The sequence below is a fragment of the Ursus maritimus genome, unplaced genomic scaffold (assembly GCF_017311325.1).
Source record: "Ursus maritimus isolate PB19 unplaced genomic scaffold, ASM1731132v1 scaffold_24, whole genome shotgun sequence".
Lineage (NCBI taxonomy): Eukaryota > Metazoa > Chordata > Mammalia > Carnivora > Ursidae > Ursus > Ursus maritimus.
In genome coordinates this window covers 35,561,950-35,572,919 of record NW_024424897.1, presented here as the reverse complement: position 1 = coordinate 35,572,919, position 10,970 = coordinate 35,561,950, and the positions used below count along the sequence as shown (strand labels likewise).

At 39.5% G+C, this 10,970-nt stretch overlaps 1 protein-coding gene across 5 annotated transcripts in view; it reads left to right on the top strand.

Moving 5' to 3' along the window:
• Positions 1 to 10,970, top strand: part of ACACA (acetyl-CoA carboxylase alpha) — a 281,347-nt gene that overhangs the window by 153,055 nt on the left and 117,322 nt on the right. For all 5 annotated transcript variants that reach the window (XM_008695441.2, XM_008695440.2, XM_008695439.2 and 2 more), the window contains 5 exons: positions 1,143 to 1,184; positions 2,231 to 2,446; positions 3,206 to 3,361; positions 5,508 to 5,711; positions 10,707 to 10,862. In XM_008695441.2, the coding sequence (XP_008693663.1) occupies positions 1,143 to 1,184; positions 2,231 to 2,446; positions 3,206 to 3,361; positions 5,508 to 5,711; positions 10,707 to 10,862 (774 nt within the window). The remainder of the gene's footprint in view (positions 1 to 1,142; positions 1,185 to 2,230; positions 2,447 to 3,205; positions 3,362 to 5,507; positions 5,712 to 10,706; positions 10,863 to 10,970) is intronic.

The window sequence follows — 10,970 nt, the reverse complement described above, 5'->3', positions numbered from 1 at the left end:
AGAGAGAGTGGTAGAAATGAAAGGTTGTAGGCTCTGGCCATCAGAGAGACTCAAGTTCATGTTCTGGTTCAATAATCCTGGGCATATCGCTTGGCCCTGGCTTCCTGAGCTGTAAGATGGGTCATCATGTATACCTGAGAGGTTGTTGAGAGCGTTTGATGGGACGGCACATGAGAGCACCTTCCACCTAGAAGGCTTTCAGTTCATGTTTCTTTCCTTCATGCTTCCTAAAGCTCATTGAGGCATATTTAGGCAGCTAGCTAGTCCTGGTCTTTCTGCCTGTACCAATAAGTGTTTGATTATATTGCACTCATAATGAAGAAGATACCTAATGAAACCTCCTATAGAGGCAAATAGTAATGACTTGATTCCAACACTGCCAGTAGAGCTTCCCATCCGAGAAACAGGAGTATTTGGTGTTAATAAGTTAAATTTCAGAAACTAATGGACTCTGCTAATTGAATTCATCTTTGTTAATTAATAAGGTTCTAGGAAATTGGTTGCTTTGTTGTGTAATGCCCTGCAAAAGAGCAGTAAGACCTAATGACTACAAGTTCACTAGTTCCATCCCATTCTCTCCTATACGTAGAGTGGTAGTGACCAAAGGAACATCTTACACTTTCCTTTGTCTCGAAATGTTATTGCTTAAACCCTTGGAATTATTGACTTGAGAGCAAATGTGGAAAAAACATGGGTTGGGGATCCTGTGCTATCTGGCTAGTTTACATTTTAAGAGCTTCTTAAGGAGAAACTTGGGAAATCAGTCCAGTAACTACTATTGCAACGCTGCAGCATAAGGGTATAATGGTTTTATTTGCCAGGTTGTGCCAAATGCAACACCCGGGAAGATTTTTTTTTTTTTTTTTTCACTTGGGAGATGAAAAAAATACGAATTTTTTTTCCCTAGGAGAGGGTAGCTGTTAAAGTTAGGGTAATAGTGTGGTGATTTCAAATTTGGAAGTGGGGTCAAAGTGGTAGTTACCCAGAGGATCATTCATATTCCCTGGGCTAAACTTAGGTAAGGAGCATGTTTTCTAGGAACTGCCTTCTCGATGCATGACTATTTCTATACTTACTATGTGTTTATTCCCAAAGAGCCATATCTGTGAAAGACTGACACATTTTCCCCTTCTTTAATACAGAGAGAATTTCCTAAATTTTTCACCTTCCGAGCGAGGGATAAGGTAAGGACTGATCCCTTCCCACTTTTTTTTTTTTTTTTTTAAATCTTCATTTTGTTCTTAAATCTTATGTTTGCCATGTGCTCTTCTTGCCATTCCCCTTTCTCTAACTGAACTTGTGCTTGCCTTTGCCTTATATGCATCTTGGAACTAAAGAAGACCCCTTCCTAAAAGAGTTTGGTTTAGGAAACAACATACTGAGCTCTCCGGAAAAAGCGATGACTTTCACAATCCGCCCTAGCTTTAGGATGATCCTAACGATATGATGTTAAAGGACTGTTATACTTAGTAGTAGTATTCTTGTCACCCACAGATAGTCATTTATACCCAAGTCTTGCTTATGTGCATTTGTTTTTCAATTTTAAAATACAGAATTTCAGAAAAGTGTTGGTTTCTTCCTGTTACTGGCTTTGGCTCTCCCTCTCCATTCACTCAGTTGACCTGTGCTCTGGAAGAACAGTATTTCAGCAAAGCATGCAGTAAATGTAAATATAACTTTTTAAAAAGATATATAAATAATTATATATCTGTAGGGATAGAGGATATTCCAAAACCAAATATTTTTGTTTTTAAAAATTATATGGTGTTTATTTGTTGAGTATTTACTGTGTCATTTGTACGGTGCCAGAAATAAGAGGATAAAACCAGGCCCTGCCTGTAAACATTTTAGTTGGGTAAACCCGAAACACTGGTATGTGAAGTAGCTATTCATATGAAGCAGTCTGGGGTTAATTATCAAAAATGAATTGTATGGACAGTAATGCAGTGGGAGTTCTGAGGGGACTGGTGTTTTTGTTTGCTTGTTTTTAATGGAGAGCGTCACCACTTGTAAAAGCATAAACGATGAAAGCTTGGGAAGTAAATAGGCGCTTTAGTCCCTAATCTTGTGTAAGCTATAGCATTAGCCTTGTATGTAGCTCATTTTTGTTGCTTATTTGCACATCATCGCTTATGTCTCTATTTTCAAGCCTCTCTTTTACGTACATGTTCGTACTATAATCTTGTAGCTGCCTCTCGTGAGCTCTTTTGTTCTTCACTTTTGTGCTCAGTTTGAGGAGGATCGTATCTACCGTCACCTGGAACCGGCCCTGGCTTTCCAGTTAGAGCTGAACCGGATGAGAAATTTTGACCTTACTGCCATTCCATGTGCTAACCATAAGATGCACCTGTATCTTGGGGCCGCCAAGGTGGAAGTGGGCACAGAAGTGACAGACTACAGGTTCTTCGTTCGCGCAATCATCAGACATTCTGATCTGGTCACCAAGGTGGGTACTGTTTTTTGGTGAGACGTTATCCCCGGGGGAAAGGGCAGAGAAGCAGGCGTTGTTCAAAATCAGGTTTTCGTTTTTTGAATCAAGGCTCTTATTCTTCCCACTCTTCAGTAACCAGCAGAAGTCTGAGAGTCCTTTCTCTCACAGAAATAAATATTCCATATTATAGAAGACTCCAAAAAAAATTTTTTTTTCCTTCGCAGTGGTAGCATGAAAGCACTCACTTGAGAAAAGCAAAAGCGTCTTCACAGAAAAATCACAGGGAAAGTTAGATGACGATAGAAGATAAAGAGAAAAGTTAGAGAAGGCCCTGTTGTAAGTCCATGGGGAGGTAGGTAGTTTCTGTGTAGAGCAAGGCACTTCCTGACATGTTAATGATTGCATCCCATAGCCCCATAGCTATACCCCCTTTTTCAACTTTTACTTTCCAAACAGATTTACTTTCTAAACTGCTGCATTTGCCATACCTGAATTGTAATCCTATTGGAGGTAGAGCTTTGGGGATGCCCAGCACGTCCACCTGTTGGAAGGAAATGGCTTGCTAGGGGGCAGGAAGAAGGGCTGGCAGGAACTCTTTCTCTGACCCTTGCCTGCCTCTGCCACCTACAGTCATTGAGCTGACTTTAGGGAGAAAGGTAACATCAGCAGGGGCCTTATGATTCATGACATACTACTAAAGTTATTATAATAGCCAGTTCTTTATTGACTCTTCTGAAACACACTAATGTGGATGGTGATTTTCTTCTTGCATAGGAAGCTTCTTTTGAATATCTACAAAATGAAGGGGAGAGGCTGCTCCTAGAAGCCATGGATGAGCTGGAAGTCGCTTTTAATAATACAAATGTTCGTACGGACTGCAACCACATCTTCCTCAACTTTGTGCCCACGGTCATCATGGACCCATCAAAGGTACATTTCTCCTTAGCTTTTCTTCCCGCACTACCAAACACAAGCAGAGAGATTCATCCATATTTATTCTCACTTGGACCTGAAAACAGGTACTCTTGGCCAGCTAGTTGAGCCCTTGATCTTTAAAGTTTATGGAATGCTTGTGAGACAGGGTTTCTAGGAGGGTGTCAGAAATTTGATATAGCCACTGAGAATAGACGTCAAAACAGAAGGTGGTATGATGTTATCTTGCTGGTCATTTAGCAGTACAGAAACATGAAGTTTTTCTGTTATTCCATTGGTACCTGCTGATGATATTTGTCACCATAGTGGTCCTGTTTTTATATAATTCCCTAGGATTTCTCATCTGAAATAACTTTGTTATTATTGGGCCTTTTGGCAAAATTGCTGCTGCTTTGCACTAAATGTTACTTACCTGGTGGCCTTAGGGAGGCAATGCACCTTCCCAAATGCCTAACCTGTTTCTCTTTGGTATTTTTCCACAGGGAGAGGATTTGTTTGATAAGGAATTTTCACATGTATTATGTATGTTTTCTATCCTAAGGTTCTATTCTAAAATGCATTCCATATAATTTAAGGAAGGAAAACAGGGTGATTCTGTACTTGACCTTTTATCCTAGGTGTAATAAATACAAGCTGCTCTCTGTTTGTATTCCCTCTAACCTTTTTCTATCGTGGTATTGTGGAATTTTGTTAGGACAACCAGTATCCCCCTTTCTCAAGATGAATTGTAGGCATGGACTTTTGGTTTTTTGAACTAATTTCTAAGACCTGAAAAATCATTTTCTGCTTTTTTTTTTCTTCAAGTCTCCAAACGACTGATAGGTTGCTTTAGTCTGTCAAGAAAACCAAGGACCACTCATTGAGTATCAAGTCTTATCATCTAGTTTAAGTAAAGGTTCTCCTAAGTATTCTGGGATTGATGAGGCTAGAAAACTGAAAACATGTCCAGGATGCTATATAACTATATGTATTTTTAGATTTGACTTACCATTTCTCAGTGAGTTTTTTTTTATATCTGCCTCTCTGCTTCCACTCTAAATACACGTATACCGTAGCTGTGCCTTTCTAGTGATAAAGAGCTATCAGTTTCCTGTATGTTAGAGATTGTTGATTTTGTTCCCTCAAGAAAAGAATAGATACCTCTTGGTTAACAAGCAAGTGTGGGACTAGGGAAGTCAGCTTCTTGAAATTCATTCTAATCTAGGACTCTGTGGTGCAAAAACAGACTGCAAGGGTGGCATGTACTTCTGAAGAACCATAAGAGAAGGGTGGTAGAAGATATTTTTGATATTTTCTAAGTTAAGAAAGCATTTTAGAAAGATACTTCATTTAAGAAAATGTTAATTTTAGTAGTATGTCCTAGCTGCCTACAGCCATATTGGGAAAACAAAATTTCACATTAGAATGTCAATAAGGAAAAATCCCATCGAAGGCCATTTGGTTAAAATAACTTGCCTAAACCTGAAAACTAGGAGCGCTAAGCTGCCTTGGTATAAGCCTTCGAGAAACTATGGAACATCCACCTCATCTACTTAAATCCCAGTTGGACTTGGCAATGACCAAGCTTCAGAGCTCTGTTTAGAGAGAACATTCTAGCCCCACCTACAAATTGCCTCTCTTTAATTTGTGCAATTTACTAAGAGGCATATATTATAAAGTTGAATAAAATTGTATAGGAAAAAGCTCATGGTGGTAATTGCTGTGATGATTTAAGGTCCTGTAAATGCAATGAAACATAGTTACCATGCATATAAATGCTACTTAATAGCTGTTTAACTAGAGATTTTATTCTTATTTGGGGCTTTCTCTTAAATCCCTTGGCTTGTAATTTTAGATATTGCAGATCTTTGATATAGAATATGAATATAATTGGAAAAGGGGTAGGGAGTTACACAGATTTGGGTGTTGTGAGCCAGAGAACCCCACTCAAATGCCATGCTGCCATGAAATTGTCCCTGACTTGTTCTAAGCGAGAGTAGGGCTGGGGAGAAATTATCTTACTTTTTATATGGAATACATGTAGTGAACATCTTCAGAAACCAGCACCTTTTTCAGTTCCTTCTTTCCCAAAGATGGGCAGACCTGAAACAGGTTCTGGTTACAAGGTGTTTAAGTTTTGTGCTTGGTGATGTGCCTGTGACAGATTGAGGAATCTGTGCGGAGCATGGTAATGCGCTATGGAAGTCGGCTGTGGAAATTACGTGTCCTCCAGGCAGAGCTGAAAATCAACATTCGCCTGACACCGACTGGAAAAGCAATTCCCATCCGCCTCTTCCTGACAAACGAGTCTGGCTATTACTTGGACATCAGCTTGTACAAGGAAGTGACTGACTCCAGGACAGCACAGGTACAGTAGTCAAGCAGGCTCCTCAGAGTTTTGATTTGGTCCTAAAGATGAGCTACTCGTCCTTGGTACGGAAGACCCAAACTCACAAGTCCCATTGGTTCACGTAGCGGAGTTACCCTCTGTCAGCTTAAATGGTCACATGAATTTGAAAAACTTCATTTGCCTGATAAGATGCGCCTGTGTTCTTAATCATGCTGTTAGGAAACCCTCAATCTTTTGTGACATACTGATGAGCCCTAACAGATGCCAAGTGAACCTGACTCCAGAGGTAGTTCCGCAGTTCAGGTTCTTTTTTAGAGGGCTCTTGAGCTACCTGAACTACCTTGTCTGGTCTGGTCTGTCCTTCTTCCTGTGTTTGGCCTAGATAGTCTACTCATTGGCAAGTAAAGAAAGAATTGTTGAAGTACGTCACCAGCTTTGATTTTAAAGAAGAAACATTTCAGTGTAATATAATAGCTTCAACAGTGTCATAGTCACCCATTATGTTATTCCATTTACACACATTATTTTTCCTTTTAAGAGCTCAGAGTGTTATATATCTATAAAAGAGCAAAGTAGCAAACTTTAACCCCCTTTCAGGTAGAAAAATCAAGAATGTGAAATTGGACGATGACTCTTTCAGTAGATTGATTCTGTCCTAACAGAGAATTCCTTTCAATCTATGTTCCCACCTTCATTTCTAAATATTCGTGCCATTTGCTATGATACTGGATTTAGGTTGGTTTGCCGTGGCTCACATATTCTTAAGAACTGGGGTGTTATTTTAGGTTTTGACCTGAACTTGGGACGTGCCTTTCTTCTGGTTAAAGGATGACCTTGCTCTGGGATGTGTGTGTACACAAAGGTCTCAGTTTGTTCTATGCGTCGGGTACCAGGAAGAGATTATATGTCTCTTGTTTTTATCTAGGTCCTTTTAAATCCAGGAATAGAGGCAAGAGAAGACATTTTTGCCAGTATTTGGAAGACGAATTTTAAAAATCTGAGTTTGGATGGTTGTTAGCGTGACCTTTCATTTTGTGCTTTGATTCCCAGTTAGAGCGCCAGAGAAATCTATCCAGTGAGAAGTGAACAGTTAAAACAGAAAGAGTGGGGGCACAAGAGCACAAGGGGTGAGCAAGAGAAAGAGTATACAGTAATTTTTGCTGCATTTGATGTTTTTCAGGACAACCTTAAAGACATTTTCAGTCAAAGCTTTCCGTGGTCGGGGATATTTTTAATTAACTTCTACAATGGCTTCAAGGCAGGTCTATTCTCATGAAAAATAAGATGGCCACTTGAGATTTTAATGTTTTTGATAAATATGTTTGTTCTTCATAACTACTTTTTTTTTTCCCCTTTCTTTTATTAGAGAGTTCTTAGATTTCCCTCATTTTGGCTAGTGGTGGCACAGGGGCATGAAAAGCTCAGATGCCTTCAGTCAGGATTTAGTACTATGCCTGGCACAAAATAAGCACTCAATAAGTATCCGAAAGAATTAATGAGCTACCTTTTGCCTGAGGGAAAACCCCTGTTACCTTGGGTCCTGCATATTTAGGAAGCCCTGAAGGAAGAGGTCTCCCTCAGGCTCCTCAGTTGAGAGAGTTGCAGCCACTGAGGAGCCCAAGAGCCCCTGGCTAGAGGAGGGAACCAGCAAAAGAAACAGCCTTCAGCTCTGCTCTGGGGCTCTTAATGTCTACCTAATGCTTATTGCCAATTTGTTTTTTCCGTCTTTGTTCTAGTGAGTCATTATGTAAATCTAAAATAATGTAGAACCCTGTGTATCATTCATTCATTTGTTCATCAATGTAACATTGATTGACCACCTATAGTGTGTCAGGCACTGTGGATTCAAGATAAAAAGTAACCTCTATTCTTGAGAAATTTACATCGGGGTGGGGGGAGACAACAGATAATTAGTTTCTCTGTAGAATGATTATGATTTGTGCTATCATAAAATAGGTACGAGGTTCTAAGGGAGCAGACTATATAGGATCCGAGATTGTTTTTCAAGAGAAGCCCTGTGGATGGCTCCTGGTGAAAGGTGTATGATATATAAAATATATACATGTTTTCATGAACTTGTAAAACATACACTTTACCCTTTTTTAACTCCTATGTCCATTATAGTAGAAAATGGAATTATTGTAGGTAGCTGATCATTCAGCAGTATCCATTACCATCAACCTCTTGGCACAGCAAGAGGTTCGTTCGTTCTTTCTTTCTTTCTTTTAATATTTAAGATTTTATTTATTTATTTGAGAGAGAGTGAGTGAGAATGAGCACACAAGCAGGGGCAGGGGAAGTGGAATAGGGAGAAGCAGGCTCCGCACTGAGCAGGGAGCCTGATGTGGGGCTTGATCTCAGAACTCTGGGATCATGACCTGAGCTGAAGGCAGATGCTTACCCATCTGAGCCACCCAGGTGCCCCTTGTTTATTCTTTCTGACAACAAGAAGCAAGGTTGACTGGCTTGAGCTCCATTTTGTTTCATTTTCCTGGTAAAGTCTTTGTGTTATTAGCTGTAATAAAGACATATCAGCCAGTCATAGTGGGGAGAAGAGATTTGGGTAATCCATTGCATATGTTAATTGATTTCCAATGTGTAGTATAAGGGAGAAACTATACATTTTTAAGTGATCTTTATTGAGATACAGTTTACATATATAATGCACTTATTTTATATACATATACTTCAGTTCATTCTGAAATTGTATACACCTGTATAACCACCAGCACAGTCATGATAGAAAACATCTTACAACCCCTAAAAAGTCTCCTATTTTCTTTTGCAGTCACAGGTAGAGTCACCAGCCCCAGCCCTCGGCAACCACTCATCTGCTTTCTAGTATTAGAGATTAGTTTTGCCTGTCCTAGAATTTCATATATATTAGACACTATGTACAATGTTGTATCTGGCTTCTTTTGCTCAATATAATATTCTTGAGATTCATCTACATTGTATAGACAATGGGTATGTTCCTCTTCGTTGCTGAGTGGTATTCTGTTTAATGGATATACCAAAAAAAATTTTTTTATAACGATTTATTTATTATTTTAGAGAGAGAGTGTGTACATGAGCAGGGGGAGGGGCAAAGGGAGAGGGAGAGAGAGAATCTCAAGCAGACTCCCTGCTGTGCATGGAGCCTGTTGCAGGGCTTGATCCCACACCCTGAGATCATGACCTGAGCCAAAATCAAGAGTTTGACACTTAACCAATTGAGCCACGCACGCATCCCTGGATGTACCAAAATTTTTATATTCATTCACCTTTTGATGGACATTTGAAGTTTTATTTTCCAGTTTGGGCTATTATGAATAAAGCTGCCATATGAACATTCATTTACAAGTCTTTATGTAGATACGTTTTCATTTCTCTTAGGTAAATCTATGAGTATGATTACTGGGTCACAGTAAGTGTATGTTTAACTTTATAAGAAACTGCTAAACTGTTTGCCGAAGTAGTCATACTATTTTAAATTCCCACCAGCAGAGTCTACCTAGAGGGCTTTCTCCAGTCCCCTTTCTCAGTTACGCTGCTTAACTAATGACCAGCCTGCCTTCATTCCACCTTGGCAAAAGTGAGTCTCAGACTCTACCCACAGCTCTTGTCTTTCCCAACAGACAGGAATGTAGTCTCAAGAACCTCCTGCTTTTACTCCTTCTTCTTATTTTGATTTAGTTTCTCTCCTGAGTCTATTTTTCTCATTCTAACACCCTGACCTCACTTAACACTTTGAATCTCTTAAAACATTACCATTTCTACCTAAGACATTGCTAATTCTACCTCCTCCCCAGTGACTTTGACCATTATTAGTCATGTGGAATAGGACTGGAAGCTCCCTTCTGTGGGGTTATAAGCCGCCCAAGACAATTTTTGCCCAATATAGGACCCGACTGACAAGTCAGTAGAACATATTTGTTCCTCTGAGGTAGGAGGCTAAGGATTCACTTAGCTAAATGGCGTCCAGGGTTTGGGAAAGTACTTAATTCTGTTGTTAAGCCTATATATCGGGTTCACAAATCTATTCCTTAATGGTGGACTTAAGCTTATCTATTTTAGACCAGAATAGGTATGTGAGTATACACACATACCCTTATTTCCCACATTTGTATTCACTGTGTTGGGAATCTATATTTTATGTATTCATGCATAAAGTGCCTAGTTTAGTGTCATACAACCTCTGGGCACTCAGTAAATATTAACTGAATTGAAGTAATGGCATCCCTTATAAATATTCATAAGCAAATAAAACTATCTAAATATAGGGAGTATGAAGTACTCTTTTAGAAATGTTTGAGTTAAAATGATTAAAAACTGTTGTGGAGATTTCATTAGGTGACAATATAGGTATTGCAGAAGCTATTCACTAGTTGTAGACATAGTATGCTGGGGAGATAAACATATATATCTACATCATATAAATATATATAATAACATTTACTACAGGCTATGTCTTATGAGCTAACGAGAACTGACTAGCTAGATTCATGGATGAAATCCATTTCTGGCAGAAATCTTTGAAGCCTTTGTCTGGCTAATAACATGAAGCACCTTCTTATCAAGTAGACTAAAGCATGGATAGTAGGGTAGAGCCTTGACCTGGCCTTCTGTTGGGGAAAGAGCAGAATTCTCTTCCGTGCGTAGTTGTTCCTCAACTTAACTGTGAGGACTGCTCAGACTTGTTAGCTGACACACTTCATTTCTGAGTACATGGATTCAAGTCACTTTAGAAGACAAGCATTGTCAGTCTGTCTCTGAGATGTGAAGTTGTACTATGCTTTCTTGTTGATTTCAGTAATCCAAAAGTGAGAGCAGCCCATGGTGTGTCATTGGTCACATACCATTTTTTGGATCATCTGTAGAGAGGTGAGAACACTACCCAATGCGTAAAGGCATGTCTTAGCTACTCAACCCACCAAAAATGTGTTTCAAGAAATAGCATTTATGAAAAAAGCCCATCTAGGCAGCTGATTTTATTCTTTCTTAATTCCCCATACCATTCTCTTTCTCCTGCAGATCATGTTTCAGGCATATGGGGACAAACAGGGACCATTGCATGGAATGTTAATCAACACTCCATACGTCACCAAAGACCTGCTTCAATCAAAGAGATTCCAGGCACAATCCTTGGGGACAACATACATATATGATATCCCAGAGATGTTTCGACAGGTAAAGGCGGCTAACTGGAGGGCTCTCGTATGTTCCAAAGAGGGTTTTTCCTGAATTTCCACTAGAGGCAGCTTAGCCTGAAATGGGGACACTCCCAAAGAGCAGGAA